Source organism: Cetorhinus maximus, chromosome 14 (assembly GCF_964194155.1).
Source record: "Cetorhinus maximus chromosome 14, sCetMax3.hap1.1, whole genome shotgun sequence".
In the NCBI taxonomy this organism is placed as follows: Eukaryota; Metazoa; Chordata; class Chondrichthyes; order Lamniformes; family Cetorhinidae; genus Cetorhinus; species Cetorhinus maximus.
In genome coordinates this window covers 88,316,371-88,341,859 of record NC_135892.1, presented here as the reverse complement: position 1 = coordinate 88,341,859, position 25,489 = coordinate 88,316,371, and the positions used below count along the sequence as shown (strand labels likewise).

Sequence of the window (25,489 nt, the reverse complement as noted above, 5' to 3'; positions counted from 1 at the left end):
GAAACAGATTGCAAATCAGTTCCAGAACAATTGTCCTGCTTTCACCCTATGTATCACAAATGCAACTGTACATTAACATGAAAATGGCTATACAGCTGCTCCCTCAAATAATTATTTGCTAATACTAATTTAAGGGGGTTCATTGACAAAGCTGGATTGATAACCATAGAGGTATTTGGAAACTCAACATGATTTTTTTTCAGAGAAGGTCAGGAAAGGAAATGACTGTCCTGAAAGCAGAAATTAACAACTGGGTGTGCACCATGACTTTGTGCAATAGTGCAAAGCACGGGATAGTTGAGTCGATAGCCCATTTTTGATCTTCCCAATTTACATCTACATTGGGTTTTGGAGCTTGAGCGGTGGCAGGAGTCACTACAGGACATTTGCAATGCTGACAGCATAGTGACTGGTATGTTTCTGGAGGTGGTCAACCCAAAACTAAAAAACATGCAGGCAGAGAGGGAATGGGTGACCACCAGGACAAGGAGGACCAGGCAGTCAGGGCAGGGATCCCACCAATGCATCTCACTCTCCAGCTAATATTCAGTTATGAATACTGGTGACAATGATGATTCCTCTATGCGGTGAATGCAGCACCAAGTCTATGGCATCATGGACAGCTTAGCTTCATGGGGAGGGTGGGAGTGGAATGGTACGTGGGAGAGGAAGGAAAGTGAAAGAGCAATAGTGGCAGGGGTTTCGATAGTGAGGCGAACTCCTGCGGCTGCAGGTGTGACTCCGGGGTGGTATGTTGCCTCTCTGGTGCCAAGGTCAAGGATGTCACTGAGTGGCTGCAGGAGATTCTGAAAGGAGAGGATGAACAGCCAGAGGTCATGGTACATATTGGCCTCATTGGCATAGACAGAAAGAGCTATGAGGCCCTGAAGGCAGAGTTTAGGAAGCTAGGAGAGAGATTAAAAAGCAGGAGCTTGAAGTTAATCTCAGGATTACTTCCAGTGTTACGTGCTAGCGAGAGCAGAAATAGGAAGATAGAGCTGATGTATGCGTGGCTGGAAATATGGTGCAGGAGAGAGAGCTTTAGATTCTTGGCATATTGTGACAGCCTCTGGGGGAGTTGGGACCTGTACATGTCAGATGGACTGCATCTCAACAGGGTTGGGAGCAATAACCTCGCAGCGGGTTTTGCTAGTGCTGTTTTTGGAAAGGGTTTAAACTAGCTTGGCAGAGGAATGGGAACCTGAGAATAGATTCAGAAGACAGTAGAGAAGTTGAAATATATTTGGAAGGCAGAAGAAACCAGGGCTCGAAAATCGGCAGCAAAGAAGTTTGGCTGCGCTAAATGATATATACTTCAAGGCAAGAAGTCTAGGAAATAAGGCAGATGATCTGAGAGCACAGATTGACACATGGGAGTATGATGTTTTAGCTATTACTGAGGCATGACTGAAAGAAGGGGAAGAATGGCAGCTCAACATTTTTGGTTATCAGGTTCTCAGATGAGATAGAGAAGAGGATACATTAAAGAAGGAGGGGTCGCAATATTGATTAAAAACAATTATAACTATGGGCAGGATTTTTAGGTCAGTATGTGGGCGTGATTGGCGGGCCCAGGGAAGGCTGGGGAACAGACCGCCACCCGTGAGTGGCCCCTGACTGCGATTTCACACTGGCTGACCAATTAACGGCCAGCGGGCGTGAAGCGCGCGCTGATATGATCAGCATTGCCTGGGTTGGGGGCGGGAGGAGGGCAAGCACTGAAGTCAGCGCGGGTGCGGGGGAGAACTCACAGAAAGCTCCCTGAAGGCAAAGAGCTGCTTTAGGGAGCTGAAGACTTCAAAAGTATCAGATAAAGATATTTAAATCTGGAAAAAATGTCCACGCAACACAAGCAATTACCTGAGCATAGACATTATAAAAATTCAGTGCATAGATTTTTATTTTATTTTTATTTAATAACGGAAACCTCATCCAGCCCTTGGATGAGGTTTTCTGAAAAATGCAAAGGCCGCCTGACCAATTTACCTGCTCGCCAACCGTAACATTGGACGGGCAGTGAAAAGTCCTAGTTAGTTTGCCATTAATGGGCTTCATAGCCCTCTTAATTATCGGCGGGTGTGCTTCTGAGTTTAGCGCGTGCCCTCTGACCAAAATATCGTGTGAGTGCGCAATGACGTTGGGACGCCCGCCCGATGTCATCACACGCTATTTTATGCTCGAGTGGGTCGGGCGCCTGCCCGCCTACTCAGCAAAAAATTCTGACCCATGAGGAGGAATGATATGATAGCAGGGTCATCAGATAAGGCCTATGGGCTGAACTGAAGAACAAAAAAGGAGCAATTACACTACTGGGGCCTGAATTTTTCAGGTGGCGGGCGTGCTTGGCAGGAGCGGGCGGGGGCGGTCCTGGAGCCAATCAGCACCCGCGATCGGCTCCACACTGCCATTTTATGCTGATGGGCCAATTAAGGCCCACCCAGTGTAATACATGAGCCGTTGTACTCAGCGCTACCTGTGTGTGCAGGGGGAGGAGGGAATGTCGGGGCCAGCTGCTTCAGGGAGATTGAAGGTCTTCTGAAATTATTGAATAAAAGGTTTAAAAATGCAGTTAAACATGTCCCCTCATGCGACTGTGTCACATGAGATGGGGCATGTTTTTAGATTTATGAACTTTTAAAAATTTATTTAATAAAAACTTTAGGAAACCTCATCCCACTGGTGGATGAGGTTTCCTAAAAAACACAAAGGCCACTTGGCCTTTTTGCTGCCTGTCACCCTTAAGGTTGGACAGGCAGCATTTACAATAACCTTAATTAGATCCCTAATGTCCTTAATTGGCCGTTGACATATCGGCGGGTGCACAGCCGACTTTAGCGCACGCCTGCCGAGCAAAACATCGCAACTCAGCGCGATGACGTCAGGACACACACCCAACATCATCGCGCGTCATTTTACGCGTCAGCATGTCAGGCCCGCCCCCGCATGCTGACTGAAAAATCCTGCCCTGGGAGTGTGCAATAGACCCCAAAATAGTCAGAGGGTGATGGCAGAGAAAATATATAGGCAAATCTGGGATGTACAAAAACAATAGGGCAATAATAGTGGGCAATTTCAACAACCTTAATATAAACTGGGATAGAATTAGTGTGAAAGGCAAAGAGTGAGCCAAATTCTTGTAAGTTATTCAGTGGAACTTTTTTAGCTAGTGCATAGCAAGCCCAGCAACACAGCGGGTGCTTCTGGACTTAGTTTTATGGAATGAAGCTGGGCAGGTGGTAGGGGTATCAGTTCGGGACCACTTTGGTGGAAGTGACCAAAATTCAGATAGACTTAGGGTAGTTATAGAAAAGGATAAAGATAGACCAGGAATGAAAGTTCCAAATTGGGGAAAAGCAAGTTTACTAAGCTGAGATGTGATTTAATTAAAGTGAACAGGAAACAACTACTTAAAGGTAATCAGTGTCATATCAGTGGGACACATTTGAGGAAGAGATAGTGAGGGTTCAGAGCAAGTATGTTCCCTTAAAGAGGAAGAGTGGGACTAAAAAATCCAGGCCCTTTGGATGGCAAGGGGTTTAAAGGAGACGTTAAAGAATAAAAGTTTATGACAGAAAGCAGAGGCTCAATACTGCAGAAAAACTAGTGGAATATGAAAAGAATAGGGGTAAAATTAAAAAGGAAATTAGGAAAGCAAAGATAGGATATGAAAAAATATTGGCAAGTGAAATGAAGGAAAACCCAAAGATTTTTCATAAATACACAAAGAGCAAAAGGATAACTAAAGAAAGAATAGGTCCTATTAGAGATGATGAAGGTAATCTATTTGTGGAGCCAGAGACCATTGGTATGGCACTTAATACTTTGCGTCTATTTCACAACAGAGAGAGTTGACACAGGCAATATAACCTTGGAGGTCGAGACTGAATATTGGATAAAATTAACATAGTGTGAGAGGATTAAGGGGTTTAACATCTTTGAAAGTGGATAAATCCCCAGACCCAGATGAAATGTATCCTCGGCTGTTTAGGGAAACTGAACTGAAGTGTATAAAATTATGAGGAGTATAGATAGAGCTAATAAGAAGTTCTGATTCTGTTTGATTAACAGGCAGGAAACAGAGAGCAGGAATAAATGGATCAATCTTGCATTGGCAGGCTGTGACTTGTGGGGTAATGCAGGGATCAGTACTCGGGCCCAAGTTGTTCATAATATATATCAATGATCTGGATTTGGGGACTAAATGTAATATTTCAAGGTTTGCGGATGACACAAAGCTAAGTGACAATATGTGTTGTGAGGAAGATGCAAAGAGGCTTCAAGAGGATTTGGACAGATTTAGTGAGTGGGCAAGAACATGGAATATAATGTGGAAAAATGTGAGGTTATCTACTTTGGTATGAGGAACAGATGTGCAGAGTATTTTTTAAATGGTAAGTGATTAGAAAATGTAGATGTGCAAAGGGATCTTGGGTGTCCTCGTCAATAAATCACTGAAGGCTAACATGCAGATGCAGCAAGCAATTAAGAAGGCTAATTGCAAGAGGATTTGAAAACAGGAATGGTGAAGTCTTGCTTCAATTGCGTAGAACGTTGGTTAGACCACTGCTGGAGTACTGTATGCACTTTTGGTCCCCTTACCTTAGGGAACCAATATTATTGCCATAGATGAAGGGAAACAAAGGTTCAATAGACTTGTTCCTGGGATGGCAGGACTGTCCTATGAAGAGAGATTGGGGAAACTGGGTCTGTATTCTCTAGAAATTCAAAGAATGAGAGGTGATCTTGTTGAAACCTACAGCATACTTAAAAGGATAGACACGGTAGATGCAGATAAGATGTTTCCCTGGTTGCAGAGTCTAGAACCAGGGGACAAAATTTCAAAATAAGAGGAAGCCACTTAGGACCGGGATGAGGAGAATTTTTTTACTCAGAGGGTTGTAAATCTTTGGAATTGTCTACCCCAGAGGGCTGTGGAAGCTAAGTCATTGAGTATGTTTAAAGCAGAGATTGACAGGTTTCTAAATACCAATGGCATAAGGGGACATGGGGATAGTGTGGGAAGAAGACATTGAAGTGAATGATCAGCCATGATCGTATTGAATGGTGGAGCAGGCTCAATGGGCTGAATGACCTACTCCTGCTCCTATGTTCCTATGAAGGAAATTTCTAAGTTTACTGTATGGCTGAGTATTTTTCACTGTTCAAGCAAATGTAGCATTCTATGAGTGGATGTAACATCCGATGAAAGTATTACAAGCCAACTATTGAACATTGTCTAATTTGTAAGAGTCTAATGCTAATGGTAAACATGTATGCATAGAAGACTATTTCACCGGCATCCATTGTGAGAATGCAATCCTCCTACCTTCACATCAGCTGCTCTGTGCTGTAAAGGCAGGAAAATCATTCCATTGATGTTAAAAGTTCTGGTTCTAAGCCCAAGTGCTTTTCCTGAATTATAGTTTTAACATGATTCTTGATGAATAATCATGAAAATGTGTAACTTGGTTTACTTCTGAAGGATTTAACTTTACTGAAATGGTTTTCATATACTTTTTAAAAGGTTTGAAACTGATAATGGATTTCATTCCAAATCACACTGGCAACAAACACCGTTGGTTTCAACTTAGCCGGAATCGAACAGGAAAATACACTGATTACTATGTCTGGGTCAATTGTAAACACGCGATGAACAAAACCACCAACCCCAACAACTGGGTAATAATGTCAAACTTATTTTTTTGTTACTTTATCTATGCTTTCTGATCTTATAACAACAAAAGCGTATCAATTTTATTTTTATTGCACATTTTCTTATTTCTCACCTTTTTCTTTAGGCCAGTGGTATTCACTAGAAAAGTAATGAGGGTCAGTTGGGGTATTGGAAAATGTTAATCTGGCCACAAGTAGAATTTAAAAAATACAGCCAGAGGCAGGCAGGGCAGTCACCAGTTATGAGCCCAATAAACTAAGCCTGTCGTGTTTTCTTGTGGGCTCCGGGTGGTGCAGGGAGGGCTGTTCCATCGTTGTCAGCCACTCAGTTCCTGATCGAGGGACCTGGCATTGGGAAGGGGGTGGGGTATTGGTTGTCCACTGAGAGCCACCCCTCTGCCCTTTCTTCTAATTCCCCTCCCCGCCTCAGTCAGTGTTCCTGTCCCCATCTTGGCCTCACTCACTTGTGGCCTGAGTCCCTCGCTGATCTTGAGCCTCCGGTGGTTGCATTGCCACAAGCTAACAATACTCTCCTGGTGGTGCTCTCTGCAATGAGGACCTGCCAGCCTTTGATTGGCTGGCAGCTCATGGGGGTTGGGAGGGGTATTTCCACTTCTGGGGTCCTTAATCCTGGGGAAGGCCACCGTCCACTTAAGTGCCCAACTGGCACTAAATATAGCAGGGCTCTCCAGGAGGCAGGCAAACCCTGAATCTGAATTTTAATCAACTTTTAAGAATAGGCTAGAAAGGTAGTTGAAGGAAAGGGTATGGGAACAAAGCAAACATGGAATTAGGACTACTGTTCATGTGGAAAATAAACACCAATACAGACAGGATGGGGTGAATGACCTAATTCTGTGTTGTAATTTCTATCTCATTCTATGTAAGATTCCCTCTTCTCTTAACCCAGATGAGGGGAAATTTTGTTTCAGTTGCCATAAAATTTAACGCTTAGTCACTCCTTAAAGCAAATATTCTTGAACATGTCATTAGCACTCTCTATTTAAATAAAAATTAGCGAAATAATCAAAAATAAAGCAATAATTGATAGGGATAATAAAAATTGTTGGTAAAAGCTTAATTTTTAGATGAGTTTCCAATAGTGAGAACAGCTTCCCATTAAGGGATATTGCAGTGAATTATTATGTATCAGTTTGAAAATTACATTCCAGACAGAATAAATTAGCAACTGTCTATTTTTTTCAGGTTAGTGTGTTTGGACACTCTGCTTGGCAATTTGATGAGATTCGAGGGCAGTGTTATTTACATCAGTTCTTTAAGGAACAACCGGATTTGAATTACAGAAATGTTGATGTGCAGGAAGAAATTAAAGTAGGTAGTTATTGGTTTTATCCCATGATTTGAATCAAGTTATGTTGTTGACTACATAAATCTACAGCACAGATTTAAGGTTTCTTCATTATCTAAACGCCAACCTGTAATATATGCGTTAACCATTGCTTCCAACTCTGCATTAGAAAATAAAGAAACCGGTTGGTAGATGCTCTAGAAACCAGCGTTAAGTATTACTTTTGACCAAATTCAGCGCGGGTGAATAGTCAACATTAGATCAGCTGATAGATATCCTTAGTTTCCACTGACTAGAACATTATCCATAGCAACTATCTACCTGGATTTGCCACTCATGGTTGATATTCAGAGTGTATTCTAACACATGGGAATGGAATATGGGGCCAGAGTCACTTGTGTAAGAACCTGCCAATTTTTGGTGGATGTCTAATTTTCCTCCATATCCAGGTCGATAAGTCATATTTAAATGAGGTGGTCAGGACACAGTGATGTCATAGCGCAGAATTTTCTGCCTGTCGACCGAGCGGGCCCGACCCAATCTCCGGCGGGCGGGGAGCCGATCCCCACTGCAGAAGTGGGCCCAGCCGCCATTTTATGTGGGCCAATTAAGGCCCGCCCAGAATGACATCCGGCGGGAAGCGCTATGCGCTCCTTGTGCAGGCGGGGGTGGGGGGATTCCCCAAAAGCGAGAGTGCGCTCTTTTGCGCATGCGCACGAAAGAGTGCACATCTCCCTGAGGATAAGTGCTGCCTCAGGGAGATCGCTGACACTTTAAAAACGATTAAAAATAGAAATTAAAAAAAATCCTTAACATGTCCCCCTCATGTGACAATGTTACATGAGATGGGACATGTTCATAAATTACAGCAAAACTTTATTAAACTGTTTAAAACCCTGCATGAAACCTCATCCTGCCGGTGGATGAGGTTTCATGTTTTTTCTATTCCCTGCCAGGGCTCCTGGCCTGCCTGCCAACCTTAAGGTTGGATGGGCAGGGCCTTCAATTGTTTAAATGATCCTGTCAACGGCCTCAATTGGCCATTGACAGGTCGGCGGGCCCGCAGCTGATTTTGCAGTGCCCCCGCCTTCCTGAAAATTTAAATGGGGTGGGATGACGTCAGGGGTTCCACCCGACATCATCCCGCATCATTTTACGCATCGGCGAGCGGGCCCCGCCCCCTGCTCGCCAACAGCAAAATTCTGCCCGTAAAGTTGAATCTGGGAACATATTGGTCTGAATGCCTCAGTCCAATACTGAACAGGGAATTTACCAATCCAACTACCGGGATACTACTTCAAGGTTTTTAAAACATAATTAGAAAGCACTGAGGGTGATCTGAACTGGGATTCCAAAAGGGACATCATGAGTGCCCACAATTTTTCATACCATAGGCTCCTGGGTTTTGCCATGTTAAAATCCCACACAGAGGTGAAGGTGAAGCTAGCAAACAAGCTTTGTCACCATTTTGTTGATTACTAGTGGCAATGACAAAGTCCTGGGAGTAGGTTGACTGACTGCCCTCTTGGTTTAGCTATGGTCTTGTATTTTCTGTTGAGTGTGGAATTGACAAGGGAATTTTCACTTAGTATTTTCATTAAAAATGTGATGTGTGTATTTTAATGATATTTTTTCTATTATTTCAAGAATGTATTACGGTTTTGGCTGAAGAAAGGGGTTGATGGTTTCAGGATGGATGCCGTCAAATACCTTCTGGAAGCTGAAAGCCTAAGAAATGAGCCTCAGGTCAACTTAACACAGAACCCGGTGAGCTCCCTGGTTTTTTATCTAAAATTAGTAAATCTCCTCTAGCACAGTCCATGGTACTTGAATTGCAGGACACAATAAGAGTTCTAAGTAAAGATGGAAGATGGAAAGTTGAAGAACATAAATGTGGATATAACATTAAAGATGATTGCTGGAGCATTTTTGCAGTTCTTTGACTTGTGAAACATTGTTACTTGGCCGCAGAGAGCCAGTTGATGGCCAGTTAATGAAGGAATAAACCAAAGCCAATCTTTACTTGGAATAAACTTATTCACAGAGTGAAACATTATAAGTATATTTATATATATCTCTTGACCCAATACTTGGGTCAGTAAGTGTCTCTTTATATGCCTTCCCCCTGTACATACAGTAAGTCCTCATTTTAAGTTGCGGTTGCATTCCTGGAAATCACAACTTTAAGTGAAACAACTTTATGTGAATCATGGGTTCTCTTAGGAATCAATCTTAAAGCTGGAGTTAGGTTCTGTCAGACATTTGTCACCTGGAAAAAATCAATGTACTATACCATACGTGTGTAGCACTATGCATTCCTAGCTGAAATAACTTGCAAAATAAAATCCATCACTAAATATAAAAGAAATCCTGTATAATTCAAATTAGATAATATTCACCAGCCTTACTGCTAGGCTGATGGTTTTTCATGCTTTCTTTGCAGCAGCAGGCACACTACCAGCAATTACTGGGCATTTCTGGCTCATGGTTAAAAGTAATGTAAAAGTCTCACCCACAACACACTCCTGAAATTCCAAAATTTAAATCAAATTTAAATCCAAAATTTTGCTTGAAAAAATCAACTCTGGTTTTGGATACTTTAGGTTTTTAAAAAAATTGATGTTGGCTCAAATACAGTACAAACAGCTTCTTTAACAATGGCGCTGATTGGGTCACAGGACCCGAGATTGCATGAAGGGAGCCGTGCGCGATGATGCATGCTGCCTGATGACAATGGGCGGTGATGACGCACACGCCAATGAAGATGGACAGCAATGAACACAGGTGGTGATGACACGCAATCATCATTAAAAATGGACAGCGATGACTCACAGAAGGCGATGATGCGAAACGACTCTCAAGTGGAAAATGTGACTCAAGTCGGGGGGAAAGGACCTAAAACAAAAGCAACTTTCAAATGAAACAACTTAAAGTGGGGCAACTTAAAATAAGGACTAACTATCCTTAACTTCAATTGATACAATTAACATAGAGGCTACCGCTCTACACTTTTGACAAATGGCAAAGGGCTTTTAACAACCCACCTTTGTCATCATAGGGGCCTTGCTGACTATTTCATTGTAGCTAAAGGAGGAGGAGGAACAGAAAGAAGACACACAGAGCTGCAGCTGTCAAGAGAGCCAGTAGAAGGAAGAGAGTTTGCAGGAATCCTTACCCTTCCAGAGTTTACAGACCCAAGACATCATGCCAGTAGTTCTCAGAGGAGCATTGCTTAAGAAAGTAGTGACAGTATAGTGTCACCTCTTTCAGCAAGATCTGCGACCACCGCCTTGATATTCCAGTTAAAGTCATTGCTTCCCAGAACTTATTTTCCTCCATATCCGCCCAGGCTGCTAAAGGGAACATCAATAACATTGGCCAGTCTGCAGTTCATGTTTGCATCAGGCAAGTGGCCAATGCCATGTGGGCCAGAGCAAGCACGTTTTCCTGTGGACAACTGGAAACAGCAAGATAGAGTTCTGGAGATTGCACAAATTTTAGGCTTCCCTTAAGTTCAGGGCATCATCGACTGCCACACATTACCACATGCTCCCTCAGAAGGCCCTGAATCTCAAGGACTTTCACTTTCTGAATGTCTAAATGGTGTACGACGACCAGCAACACATACTGCAGGACTGCGCCCTTTAGTGATGGTACATCTTTAAAAGAGTTCCTCTTCTAAGAGAAGAGGGACAAGAGTTAGCAGGTAATGGCAAAGATTAGCAGTAGCAGATGAGAGACAGTGTTGTGCACCACTAGCTTGTAATGCAGAATGAGTGGGGGAGTGAGGTGAGTATACGGAAAGAGGCCAATGTTTAAAAACACAGCTGTGCGTGTCCTCCAGCCTCACCATCTGCCACACAGCATGTCCCTCCTATGCCAGGATGGCAATGCCTCACCTTGGCACGAGCTTTGCACTGATACCAACCCTCTTTTAGGTCTTGTCATCTTTCTCCTGTTGTGTACTAGCTTGCACTGCAAGAAGACTGAAGGGGTTAGCAGGCACTCTGTTGCAGAATTATGAAGAAGTGTGAGTCAGCTTAGTTGAGAGTGAGAAGCAACAGGTGTGGGGATGGGGGCAAAGTCATAGCGGCAGTAGCCAGTGTTGAGTGTGCAAATGGAAATGGGGAGATGTGACTAGGGAAGAGGCATGGGGAGGGTGGAAGGGGAGGATTGATAGAGCGGAGGCTAAAGTATGGTGGTGAAAGGTAAGCACAGAGTAAAAGAGGTGTGACTAGGAGACTTATCTTTGCACCTCTGGTGTGAGCATTGAACTTTTCTGGCATTGTTGGCTGATTTTGAGAATGATACTGTTCACATTGATATTGGCGGTATATGTCTCCACTACTGCTGTGCTATTTTCCTGGGTGCCTGGCATCTTGTAACTGGGAAAGAGGGCTTCCTTCCTACTTTTTGCTTGCTCAACAAGCACCACCACATTCACCATCTGAAAACCTGGGACTTGGGAGAAGGGCTGTAGCTGCAGTCATCTATTATATCTTTTATTGCACAAACTGCACCTTTTCCTTCAGGGGTGCAGGCTGCCTTCAAAAGACAGTGGCCTCGCCAGAATCCACATCCACCATGCCCCCAAGTCCCCCCACCACCCCCACCCCCCACCCCCCACTACAGCCTGCTCCCAAAGAGTGAGCTGCCTATCAAGAGCACAGATAGAATTTGCAGTTCACCCTGAATATTGGAATGTGACTCAGAATTTGAAGCAGAGTCGGTGGCCCAACATCCCAGATGAAAAGTCAGGTGTGACCTCGCCTCTGTTAGCCAGGTTGCTTCCCAGCAATTTAATGGCTGCCAGGCTGTTAGTTGACTCAGACGAGACAGCTGCCAATCTGGGAGGAAATCCTGCCTCTGAGAGTTGCCGGCCAATCATATAGCTTGGCAGCTCTCCAGTCCCAGCAGCGCCACTGGGAGTGGAGGCTGCTGCTGGGACTACAGGCAGTCCCCAAAGAAGAAATATCATGGATCTGGACTTAAAGGTAGTGGGGATGGGGAGCCAAGTTTGTCAGGGCAGTGGTGGGGATGGGGGGGGGGAGGTGGGGTTGGTTGGGGGAAGGCCTTGCAGGGAGCTTTTGTTGGGAACAGGGTGTGTGAACTGGAAGCACCACCCTAGCCAACAAATAGGTCACCAGGTTCTAACTGGTGGCTGGGATACTGGGCCCTGGCATCCTTTGATGTGGATAAAATCCCAGTGACGGCAGGAGGAGGCTGATAAGTGACAATTAATTAGGCACTGGGGCCACCACCATAGTGCCCAATTTACATCCCCCCCACCTGTCAATCCACTCTTGGGCAGAACACAAAATTCTGGCATGGTATGATCACAAAGATGGTCTGCGTCTCCCATTGATGTCATAAGGTATCATCATATCATAAGCATTGGGAAAACCCTGCCTACTGATCTATGCATAACATGAAACAGAAACAGAGGACTAGATTTTGTGGGAGTTGGTGGTGTCCCAGTGCAATTACATTAAAGTCAGGAGTGAGCCTACCCCTCCTTGCCCTGTAGCCATTCCATGGTCATTGGGTTGTTCATTGGCTTGAGGTGGGTCTTCCAATCCCTTCTGAGGAGGAAGTCCTGCCTCCGAGAGCTGCCAATCAATCAAATGGCTGGCAGCTTTCTGGTCCCAGCAACACCACCGGGAGCTGGGACCACAGCCAGCCCCCAAGAAAGTGTGCAGCGATGGACCTGGACATAAGGTAAGTTGCTGTCTTTCTGGGGCCAGATTGGCAGGCCCTGCCTAGGGTGCTGGGCGGGGGTGGGGGTTTGGGGGTGGGACAGGACAGGGGCAAGGAGAAATGTGAGGCTGGGGAGGTCTGCAAAGGAGGTACACCCCCCATTGACTGCTACCAGCCTGAACAGCGAAACCTGTTGGCTGCACACTCGGCATGGGCCTCTCTAAAAGGACACCTTTAAGCGGCCATTAATTGACCACCTAAGGGCCTTAACTGACCTACGGCCAGGCAGGCCTCCTGACACAACCCTCCGGGGCAGGCTGGTAAGTGCTGGGAATGGCCCCTATGGCATGGTGCCCAATTTTATGGCCCATGCCTGCCTGCCAACCCTCCCCCTGGGGGTGGGGGGCTGTAAAATCCCACCCAGAATTTCTTGTAGGTCTTTGGTCTGTGCTCAGCTAGCTGGTTTCAGAGAACAAGATAATCTAAATGGCCTTGGACTACGGAGAAATCAGCTAGGGTTCACTTTACAATGTCTCCTTCCAGCCAGGCTCAGGTGTAATGATCTCCAAGGTTGAAATTCTTCTGTTAGTTCCAGCTTATAAAGAGCACTGAGTTAGTTGTACTAATGTGATTTTCTTTTTTTATTCTTCCAGAATAGTATCATATCATATGATGAGCTCTATCATGATCACACAGCCACACAAGTGGGCTTGCATGATATTATCCGTAGCTGGCAACATCTTTTGAAGGAGTTTAGTAGAGAAGCTAACAGATACAGGTAAGGAAAGTCTTGTACTTCGATACTATTTTCCTGAAGATCCTAAAGATCTTCAAAAGTGGTTAATGGTATTGTTTAAATGAGGGTTTTTCATTAGGACAATTGAAGAATTCTTGTTTTTCCTTGTCATGCAGTCATTAACATCCATGTTAACCAATGGAACAGGAAGGAGAGCATCTCAACAGTAAAACATCCCCTTAGTACTGCACTGTAGTGTCAGTTGAGATTATGAGCTCAAGTCCTGCAATAGGCCTTGAATCATAACCTTCTGACTCAGAGGTGAGAGTGCTATCCTATTTGACCAGAGAGTCCGTTTTGACTTTCTGCTGGAGCATGATCAATAAAGTTAAGTTCCTCCTCTTTGCAATGTTAAATACCCTTGTATTGCAATATGATCAAGAATATTAACCATTCACTGTTTTACAAAGTTACAGGTATAACTCCAGTAGGGAGCATTATAACTGCCAAGTCTGTCCCACGGGTCAGTTCCTGCCAAGAATAAGCTATATTCAGCTGTTTGCTTCTAACACAGCAAACTCTTGAGCCTGATATTTATTGGGAGATGATGAGGGACATGGGGAGGGAGGGAGCCTGAAGGGGAGATGGAAGGAGGGAGCTGGAGGGCATTGGGGTGGGGGGGAGGCAGAAACTTAGGGTGAGGGGGCCAGGGAAATGGGATTGGGTGGAGGCTGGGAGCTGGGGCTGTTGGTGGATTGGGGGGAGAAGGACAGGTTTCCCTCAGGACCCATCAAATTTCACTGCTGCATCCAGGCAGATTAAGAGGCTGTCTAGCTGTTGCGGAGTGAGGGTTTGGGCCTGGAGAATCAGGCCATAGCCTTGAAGCATGGAGGGGAAGGGGGAACATTGATGGGGGGACTTGGAAAAATCAGGTGTCAGAGGACCCTCAATGGTGTGTAGCTTGGAGATTGTGTGGGTTGGGTTGGAGGAGATCACATGCAGAAGAGGTCATAGAGGGGAGGTCAGGGGAAGATTGCAGGTCATGCAGCACATTAGATTGCAGTTGGGAGAAGTATTTGATTGATGGGGAGATTTACAAAGTAGCTTGGTGGGCCAGAAGCGGCACTCCTGCTCCTTTGGCCCTAGAGTCAGTAAGGCACTTACCGGTTGATCCAACAGTCCTCAGTTCCCTTCAGATGTTGCATTTCCTTAGACCCAGGAAACCGGATGGGCTTTCATTAACACTGGAAGAGAGTTAAAATCTTAAGAACACAGCATCATTAAAATATTTAAGTGATGGTCACCTCTAGGGAAAGGGCTGAGTTTAGGTTTGAAATTTTTTACATTTTGCTCTCCTATCTGAACAAAACCCTCCCTTTTTCTAAATAATGCCTTTGCTTTCTGCCATGATGTTATAGAAAAAAAGGCAAGAAAATCTAGCTTGTAGTCTGCAGCTTCTGAAAAGTAGAAACTTTATGTATATTTTTCTGGTTACAGGTCTTTGTTGTCATCTTATTCAAGTCTTGCTATCAAGTTTGAAGTCAGAGAGACATATCCAAAATCCTGCCCCAGCGCTGCCTCTTGTGCTGTTCCTATTGATCTCATTAGATTTTTACTCTAATTTTCCTGTGTTCAGTAATGAAAACCACTTTTTGATATAAACCTTAATTTCCTTTGGCCTGGAATAAGCCTATACCTGCCCAATATCTAGGTCCTTTGTGGATCCTTGAAAAATTCCTTCTTATTGTAGTTTAGCTCATTGGTTAAAATATACGCGCTTCCTCATCTTCAGAAGATGGTAAGTACTGACATGAGGTCGACACAAAACATTTTTACCCCTATATGTGCAAACACTTGACTTTATTCATATTATACAGGTTAGAGGAGTACATTGTGATAAGGTTAAGACAAATAATTTATTTTTTGATTGCTTGTCAGAGAATGGACTAAATTCTTAGCCATATTATCTTTGCAGATTTTTGGTGACTGAATCCTATGACAATGAAGAAATTTATAAGACTATGATGTACTATGGAACACCAATACAACAAGAAGCTGACTTTCCCTCTAACTTCTACCTTATTGATCTCTATAAAGATTTGTCAGGAAATGGAGTACTTAAAATTGTAGATTATTGGATGCGCAACATGCCTGCAGGAGCATGGCCAAACTGGGTGGTATGTCTTTACCTACAAACACTTCATAGCAAATAGTTAATTTTATAGGTCACTGGTAATGTTTTAATTGATTTGCTATCTTGGTTGGCTTAAATATTTTTCTTCCAGCGTAGCAGGTTAGATTTGAATCCAAAGTTCTCTTTTGCTGCTGAGTCTAAATTGTGAAATATGTTGGCATCGTTTCAACTTACATTTGTGGGGAACAGAAATCCACAGTAAAAAACATTAGTTTCAGCAATCATTTGTGAATCTCACTCAGTGAATCTCCAAAGCTGGCTTGTTAGAGAAATACAAAGCTCACTTTGAAGCAAATAGGGAAATTCCTCTTGGTTTGAGAGTATGCAAAGTAGTGAGCAGAGTAGAGAAATCAAAGTAGAGTTTATCTGGGAATACTTACATGTTTTAAAGATATGTGTGATAAGAACTGGTTTATCAATGTAACACGCTGGATGTTGTAATCCAATGTTTAAATTATGCATGGTAGTGTTACTAGATGCTATTTAAAAGAGACTATTTGCTTAACTTTTAGGTAGGAAATCATGACAATTCGCGTATTGCATCCCGTGTTGGTGCAATGTACACTAATGTCATTAATATGCTTCTGCTGACTCTTCCTGGAACTCCTACCACTTACTATGGGGAAGAATTAGGAATGGAAAATATCAATGTATCTGAAACAGAGATTCAAGATCCTTTTGGGAAATTCAATCTAGTATGTATTTGACTACATTTTAAGTTTTTAGAACATTTAGGAGATTAAATCGATGGCATCTGGGATTTGGGCCAAAGTCTGGTCTAGATTGTTAGAATGAAATTTCTTCCCTGTTGGCAAACAGATCTACATGAAATGGATTTGGACAGTCTCCATTCTTTTCTTTGTGGCCACCTCATAAAAATGGAGGCAGCCACACCAATGTTTATGAGGCCTGGCAGTTAAAATCACCACTAATAACATCAGGGGCTGCTTAGTCTGCCTCCACGCCCAGCCAAAACTTGCTGCCAGTTAGAATTCTCCCTAACATCTGAAAATTGGTGGTAAGGATGCCACTTACCTCAAAATAGGTCTCAATATTCCTTAATAAAACCAGAAAGTGCTGGAAAAACTCAGCCAGTCTGGCAGCATCTGTGGAGTGAGAAACAGAGCTTACATTTCGAGTCCAATATGACTCTCCTTCTTAACGGATGCTGCCAGACCGCTTGAGTTTTTCCAGCACTTTCTGTTTTTATTTCAGGTCTCCTGCATCCACAGTGTTTTGCTTTTATCCCAATATTCTCTAGTTGTACATGAAAGAAGAATTTAATTATTCACTTGATAGTGCCATAATGTGTTTGTTGATTTTAAATTGCAATGGAAAATAAAACTTAAACCTAAAATTCACATGTAAATTGATAATCACTTTTCAGTTCCTAATTGTGTTAACTGGAGATTGGCACTTACCGTGTTCTGAATTGTTACAGACTGACAGTATTCCTTGTATTGATATGGGATATGATTGGCATGGAACAAAAATGTTTCCCATCCCATAAGCTAAATGAAATGCAAATCTAAAGGAAACGTGTGGGCAAATAATATGAATAAAGTTTATAGACAAATATTTTTACATAAGAAAAAAAAAGTTGAATAACTTCTTCAAGCAGCTGAAATTTCATCTAAATTTGGTTACAGACAGCAAATCGAGATTCACAATGCTCACCAATGCAATGGGATAGCAGTGCCAATGCTGGCTTCAGTACAGCAAACAAAACTTGGCTGAGTGTCCACCCAAATTATGCTACAGTAAATGTTGAAGTAAGTGAGACAGAATTTTCAGAATTATTTATACAAAAACTGATCAAGTGAAGTGAGTTCAAAGAGCTAAACTTGTTTTTATGTTTTTGGTTAGCAGTCTCGCTTTGTCCAGCAAACGCGGGCTGCGTCCTTGACATTAGCACATTAGTTGGTGTTTGAAACAACATAGGCAGAGAGAGACTGATTGACTGAACAAACACTGGTGGTTTATTGGAATTAAGAACAGAACATTAACACAATGTGTGCTTCTTCAATCACCTCCAGCTCTAGACTTACCATTACCCAAGTAGCCCGCGCTGTATAGCGATTGGTCGATACAATCAAATGGTCAGTTAAATACATTCTCTTAAAGGCACATAGCGCTTCACTTTACCACATCCCTCCCCCTTTACTTGAAAGTACAATTGACAAATTTCATAACATTCCAACTATTTACATGAATAACTGTTTACAAGTCAAGACTCTCAGGAGGCTTCCTTGGACGTGTCGAGCATCATAGCTCAATGATCTCGGCTGGTTTTTCTGAGACCCCCTCCTCAGGTGTCAACTGTCCACCAGGCTCTTTGGTGGAAGTGGGCAAGTTTGTGTCTTCGACTCTCTTGGGTCCAACAGGCTCCACCGGTACTTCCACATCGTATGACATTTCTTCCATGTACGGTGCAGACTGAAACGCAAATGATGATTGCATTCCTTCTTATGGGACTATCTCGCCTCTCTGGAGATGATCCATGTGTCGTCTAATTATTCAGCCGTTTATCAATACACTATAGGAGAGAGGTCTTGTCACGGCACTCACTTCACCTAATAGCCAATTGGGCCCATCTCCAAAGTTCTTTGTGAGAACTATGTCTCTCACCATGAAATTTCTTTCATGATTATGGCCATCATGTCTGGTCTTCTGAGCCTCTTGGCTTCTCTCCACCCTCCCCCATAAATTGGTCCTGATAAAGGTTAGACGGGTGCAGAGACGTCTCTTCACTAGTAATTCAGTGGGGCAATACCGGTGGTTGTGCGTGGCATTCTCCGGTATGCGAACAGGAGCTGTGACAATCTGATGCTGATGGAATCCCCGTCCAGCTTTATCATCCCGAACTTAAAAGTTTGGACTGCCTGCTCAGCTAAACCATTAGAGGCAGGGCGGTTAGGTGAGGTTTTGATATGAGTTATTCCGTTGAGGGTTTTAAACCTGTGGAACTCCCCGCTGGTAAATGCAGTCCGGTTACCTGACACGAGCACCTCTGGTAATCCGTGTATTGCAAAACTCTGTCGCAAACGGTCTATGGTGGCAGCAGACATGGGTGACCGGACTCCATAGACATCCATCTACTTGAAATGGGTGTCTATTAGTAAAAGGAACATCGTGCCCAAGAGGGCCCCCCGTAGTCGATGTGGAGGCGCACCCATGGCCGCCCCGGCCATTCCCAGGGGTGTAGTGGAGCTAAGGGGAGGTAGCTTTTGTACCTGCTGGCATTGAAGACAACTTTTGACTAGGGTTTTGATGTCCACGTCCACCCCTGGCCACCACAAGTAGCTGCACGTGAGCATCTTCATCCTACTAAATGCCAGGGTGAGCGCTATGTAATTCGGCCAATAATGGCCTTCGCCCTCTTAGGGGCACAATAGCTCTTGCTCCCCAGAGCAATACGCCATCCTGGCAGGTGAGCTCATATCTGCGATTGAAGTAGAGCTTCATGTCATCAGGCTTTGGCTTGCCTGACCATCCTTTCAAGACTTGCTCCCTGATGTGAGATAAAAGTGGACCTCGGCTTGTCCACTCACAGATTTGTTTGGCCTGGACAGGAGAGAAATCCAAAAAATTTAGTACTAAGACAAGTTCCTGGGGAATTGGAATCTTCACATTGTTATCTGGCAGGGGAGGTGGCACAGTGCATCAGCATGTGCGATCTGGCTTCCCTGTCAGTGAATAAAAGTATACTAGTAAGCAGGACACCTCTGGATGTGGGCAGATATGATGGGGGGTATCGCCTTATCTTCTCCAAATAATCCCAGCAGAGGCTTGTGGTCGGATATAATGTGAAAATGGCAACCATGGAGGTATTGATGGAATTTCTGAACACCAAACACAATATACAAGCCCTTCTTCTCAATTTGAGAATATCGTCGCTCTGCAGCACTGAGCGTTTGAGATGTATAACCCATGGGTCGTTCGGAGCCATCCACCATCCGACGTGAAAGTATAGCCCCTACTCCATAAGGGGATGTGTCACAAGTTAAAATCAATTCTTTCTTTGGGTCAGAGTGGGCCAGTAGGGCCAATGATCTTGACAACTGCTTTACCTTCAGAAACGCCTCCTGGTGCAGAGCTTACCAAATCCATTTACAGTTTTTCTTAAGCAATGTGTATAACGGAGCCAGTGCAGTTGATAGATTTGAGAGAAATTGCCCATAGTAGTTTGTCATGCCTCAGAGGGCCTTTATTTCTGTTGTGTCTTTCGGTGCAGGCGCCTTGCGAATAATCTTGACCTTTTCTTCCACGGGATGCAGGCTCTGTGTGTTGACCTTATGGCCCAAGAGATTATCCCTTTGGCTTGGAAAGTACATTTTTCTCATTTCAAGCGTACCCCTGCTTGTGAGAAGTGTTTCAGCACCTCCTCCAAATTAGCTAAGTGTTCTTCATCAGTTAGTCCAGTGACTAAAACATCATCCAGATTGACAACGACATGGGGCAGTCCCTGAAGTAGATTTTCCATGGAACGTTGGAAAAATAGCACACGCCGATGAGACCCCAAAGGGTAGTCGAGTATATTGATACAATCCTCGATGTGTATTAATGGTCACAAATTCCCTGGAGCCTTCTTCCAACTCTACCTGCTGGTAGGCGTGGCTCATGTCGAGTTTTGAATATGTGCTGCCCCCTGCCAATTTTGAATATAATTCATCAATCTTTGGTATCATGTGTCTATCAAGTTTGGCCACCCTGTTTACAATTAACTTATAGCCACCGCATAAGCAAACACTTTGGTCTGGCTTCAGTACGGGTATTATGGGTGCTGCTCAATCGAAAAATTGCACTGGTTGTAAGATGCCCAACTTTTCCAGCCTGCTTAGCTTGGTCTCAACTTTGTCCCATAGAGCATAAGGGACTGATCTGGCTCTCATAAATCTGGGGGTTGCATTAGGGTCTACGTGGATTTTGGCTTGTAGCCCACGAATCCTTCCTAGCTTGTCACTGAAAATGGAAGTGTACTTTTGTTACAATTCCTACAAGTTTCTCGTTCTGATTTGAAAAATCTCCACTCATTGCAATTTAATCTTTTTGAGTCAGTTGCGACCAATTGAACTGGGGCCCGCCCCAGCTACTACTATAAGGGGTAAATTTGCAGACTGATCCCTATACTACACCAGGACTTGACATATCGCTTTCGCTCTTATTTCTTTGCCGTTTTTAACTTAGTGTCTGATTCTTGCAAACTTAAAGAATGGACTCCTTTATTCAAGTACCTGAACATATGTTCTCCTATGACTGGCATTGTTGACCCAGTATCGACCTCCATCTTGATGGGTTGTTTATTGACTCTAATGACCACCTGGATTGGCTCAGTTCTACCCACTTTCAGGTTGTTTAATGAATAAGTGTCAGATTCTGCTTCTTCTGGTTCTTCAATGAGACAGATTTTGCGATTTCTCCCTTTTTTTCAAAATGCAGTTTCAGCCTATCCTTACAGTGCTGCATTATGTGACCATTATGGTGGCAGAAAAAGCATTCGATATTTCTGAACTGTCGATCGCCTGCAGGCTGCCTGGATGTATTTCTCTCATTAATGTCATGGGTTTTCACTGTAGTGCTGTTGTTCTTCAATGGTCTGTACATAGTGGCCCTTTCACGCCATTTTGCAGAGTCCGGCATTTCCACGCCTTTTGTTACTGGCCCTCCCCACTCCTGCAAGATGGACGGCACCATTTTGTGTATCTTTTATTGCCTCCGAGTCTCTAACAGCGCTCTCCATGGCTGTTGCCAATTCTAATGCCTTACTGAAGTCTAGGTTAATTTCAGATAGCAATTGCTTTTGAATAGCATCGTCCCCGATTCCACATACCAATCAGTCTCTCAACATGTCATTAATTGAAGTTCCAAACTCACAATATTCCGTTAATTCCTTTAAAGCAGCCACATAGCCAGTGATTGTCCCGCCTGGAAGCTTATTCCTCGAATTGAATTTAAAACAGGCTTTGGCTTCAGGTGGTTTTTGACAATATTTACTAACTTGTCAGAAGTCTTCGTATTGGGGGTGTTAGGTGATGTGAGGCTGTAGATCAGCCCATATGTCTTGCTCCTACACGTGTCTTGTCCTTCCCCACGATGTTGTTAGTGATAAAGAAGAATGCTAGGCGTTCGATGTAATGAGACCAGTCATCAGAAACAGGGTCAAATGGTTCAAGATGTCCAAACCACGGCCCACTCGATGACTAAGGAGACTGCACTTTCAAACAGCTTTCAAGGTAGTGGCGAAGTAACGCAGATAGCTTACTGAGGCTTTCTTGATTACCATCAATTGATCCAGTTTATCCTCGTCGCCAATTTTATGTTTTTGGTTATCAGGTTCACTTTGTCCAGTGAACGCGGGCTGCACCCTTGATATTAATTGATGCTTGAAACAATATAGGCAGAGAGAGACCAATTGACTGAACAAACACTAAGTGCTGCCTCAGGGAGATCACTTACACTTTTAAAAAGATTAAAAATAGAAAAAAAAAATTCCCTAACATGTCCCCCTCATGTGACAATGTCACATGAGATGGGACTTGTTCATAAATTACAGTAAAACTTTATTAAACTTTTTAGAACCCTGCATGAAACCTCATCCCGCCGGTGGATGAGGTTTCATGTTTTTTCTATTCCCCGCCGGGGCTCCCGGCCTGCCTGCCAACCTTAAGGTTGGACGGGCAGGTCCTTTAATTTTTTAATGATCCTGTCAATGGCCTCCATTGGCCATTGACAGGTCGGTGGGCGCACAGCTGATTTTGCTGCGCTCCCGCCTTCCTGAAAATTTAAATGGGGTGGGATGACGTCGGGGGTTCCGCCTGACATTATCCTGTGTCATTTTAGGTGTCGGTGAACGGGCCCCGCCCTCTGCTCGCTGACGGTAAAATGAAGGATTTAAATAAGTGCAGGTGTAGATCATTTGGTCAGAAATGGGGGAAAATGGGATCAGTTAAACAATACATTCTCTATCTAGGTATTTTAAACCTATTTAGTTTCTAGGGGACTTGTAATTCAAGCGCTTTTTAAATTATACTGACGTATATTCCCGAAGTTCATCACTTCCTGTGTGATCATTTTGACAGGTTGAAAGGAAACAACAAAACTCCACCTTGACCCTGTACCGTGAGCTGAGCTTTCTTCGTCAGAATGAGTTGCCTATTCATAGGGGATGGATGTGTTACATTTGGAATGATACAGATGTGTTTGCATATGTGAGAGAATTGGATGGTTTGGATTCAGTCTTCCTGATTGTACTAAATTTTGGTAACGCTTCAACAACCAACCTGGCAAGCAAAGTTCCAGATCTTCCTAAAGAAGTAAATGTGCGGCTCAGTACCGACTTTAATGAAAAACGAAATCAGGTTCAAACAGCATCAGTGGTAACTAGTGCTGGTGAAGGTCTTGTACTGGAATACAAAACGAGCAATCCAGTTCACAATAAGGCAGAATTCAAAGACAGCTGCTATATTTCACAGAAAGCATGTTATTTGAGTACATTTGATATACTTTACAAGAATTGTTAAGAGTTTTTGAAAAGAAAAGTTTTTAAAGATGTTCTGATGATTCACTAATGTGGTATAGAAAAAAAGTGAAATATGCATGAAATTATAAGAAATTCAACCATTGATCTGTGAGCAAATTATGCATTAATAAAACTACAGTTTACTTTGTTTATTGTATGCAAAACTCTTCTGTAAAACATTTAGTCAAAAATGCATGCTTCTAAGAACTCATCCCCTCCATGAGACCTCTACCTTGTACCCTGAATCCCCTTCTGACCCAGATTTGCACCATACAGTTACCTCAGCTCAGCACAATGCTCTTTGACATCATCAGTGGTCCCTTTTCGTCAGGCCTTGTTCCATCATTTAATAAAACTGTTGCTATCTTTCCATATGAAGTCCATGCCTGACCCTTGCATCCTCTTAATGCCTATTTTCACTCTCCCTTTTCTTTGTAAAGCACTTCAATGTATTGTTGCCACCCAAATTCTGTCCACACAATTCCAATCATTCTGAGTTTGCATTCTTTCAGGCTATCATTCTGTCTTCTTACTCAGCTAAGACCGGTAAAAACCTGCTTTGTTGCTGGACTGTGCTCTATTTGTTCACTCTCATTCTCTGCATGATATTGACATAGCCAAATTCCTTCTCCTTGTCCCTTCTGTGCTCCTGCTTTATGGCATGGCCTCTCTTAGTTCAAATGCAAGTTGCTATTCCATAGATTGGCTGCTTGCTCACTAAAATATAGGGGGTGATTTTTCCCAAGCAAGGCGAAGAGGGTTTGCATGTGTGCAGGGAGATAAATCCCCCAAAACTGATGACAGTTTAGTGTCCCAACATCATCCTGACTTCTTTTGGGTTTCTGCAGGGTGATATTGAAGGCAAGTGGGGAATCCAATTAGATCTGTTGACTAAGTAATTAATGTAATTAAAAAGCTTATTAAGAGCTGCTTAACCTTCAATTCTCGATTTCCTGGCCCGGGCACCTATTTCTTGACCTGTCAGCAACTCATCAGGGTGACCGAGGCGGGTGCATAGCGGGAAGAAACTGAACGGCTCCAGCCATGGCCACATGAAAGACTGCTGTTCAAAGCATTTTTTCTATCAGAGTGCTTTCATTGTTTGACAAATGATTGTCAACTTTTTGGAAGGTGCTTCACCTGTCTAGCACTTCATTCACCTTCAGCCACACATCCCTGCTGCCAGCCTTCACCGTGACATGGGAGCAGCTTACACAATTGTACCTTGAACTTCTAAAGACGGAAGGAATAAAAGCAACACTATCACCGTCAGCACCAATACCAGTAGGAGCAACACCAATAGCAGGACCAGCTGCCTTCTCCTCAACTGCATTGCCCCTCCACTGGCCAGATGGGATGTACACAGGGATCTAGCTCCAAGGAGGTGAGACCCCCAACACTTGGTTTACAGGTACAGAATGAGCTCTCTCGAGATGTGTGAGCACCAGTGCTGCAGGACATTCAGGTTTTCATGGCAGGTCATTGCTGAACATCTACAGCCTTTTGGAACAAGACTTCTTTCCTAGAGGGCCAAGTGGGCACATATTGTCAGCGGCCGTCAGGCTGCCTATTATTGGAGAGCCACCCCCCCAACCCCCACCACCACCCCACCACCCCAATACCTCTGCCTCTTGCCAAGTTATGTGCTGTCTTCTCCTGAATGCAGAGTTATGAATGTTAGAAATGGCTTGTGAAGAAGTGGGAGGGATATGTGAAGGGTTACAATGAAATATGGGTGTGAGGGGGCAATAAGATGAGGGTGAGTGTGAATGTTGGTTGTTCAGATGAGGAAATTAGATGCCTGGAGGGAGAGGAATGAGTGGGACTACAAGGCGAGTTGTTCTGAGGAGTGCTGTGCAAGAGAATGCTGGGAAAGTCAGTGTGGTGAGTGGAACCTGAAAGTGTGAGACCACTTGTCTTTCCTGCCTTCATGAGGTCCTGGATCCTCTAGGTGCACCATCTCCCGTTTGGAGGAGCCACACTTGTGCTCTTGCCTTCCTTGGTCATTTCTATCCATGCCTGCTTGGTTGCAGAGGTTGTCCTGTTCCACCTGTCCTTGGGAAAGATCACCTCACTGTAGTTCCTTATATCCCACAGTAGGACCTCCAGATAAGAGTGAGAGACCAGGCCACCAGCCATCCCTGATCTCCTCTCCATTTCTATGGTCCTGGAGCCTCAAAAATCTATGTGCAGGTGAGCCAATGTAACCCATGCCAAGGTCCCTCTAATTAGAAATCCTTCCTTTGACAGATGCAATGTGTGCTTCTTATCACCTGAAAACAAGAAGATTCAGTTAGTGAGCCAAGGTGAAGCCCACTGAAGAGCCCAATGGTTTGCCAACACACTAATGACCCCACAGTT

The 25,489-nt window shown here is 43.8% G+C and overlaps 1 protein-coding gene across 1 annotated transcript in view; it reads left to right on the top strand.

The window, feature by feature from the left end:
* The window catches only part of slc3a1 (solute carrier family 3 member 1), a 35,098-nt gene extending 11,054 nt beyond the window's left edge, over positions 1-24,044 (top strand). The window contains exons 3-10 of the mRNA XM_078557189.1: positions 5,525-5,679; positions 6,880-7,005; positions 8,630-8,749; positions 13,333-13,457; positions 15,391-15,592; positions 16,122-16,304; positions 17,259-17,381; positions 22,689-24,044. Of these exons, the coding sequence (XP_078413315.1) occupies positions 5,525-5,679; positions 6,880-7,005; positions 8,630-8,749; positions 13,333-13,457; positions 15,391-15,592; positions 16,122-16,304; positions 17,259-17,381; positions 22,689-23,129 (1,475 nt within the window). The 3' untranslated portion in view covers positions 23,130-24,044. The remainder of the gene's footprint in view (positions 1-5,524; positions 5,680-6,879; positions 7,006-8,629; positions 8,750-13,332; positions 13,458-15,390; positions 15,593-16,121; positions 16,305-17,258; positions 17,382-22,688) is intronic.
* The last annotated feature ends 1,445 nt before the right edge of the window (positions 24,045-25,489 follow it).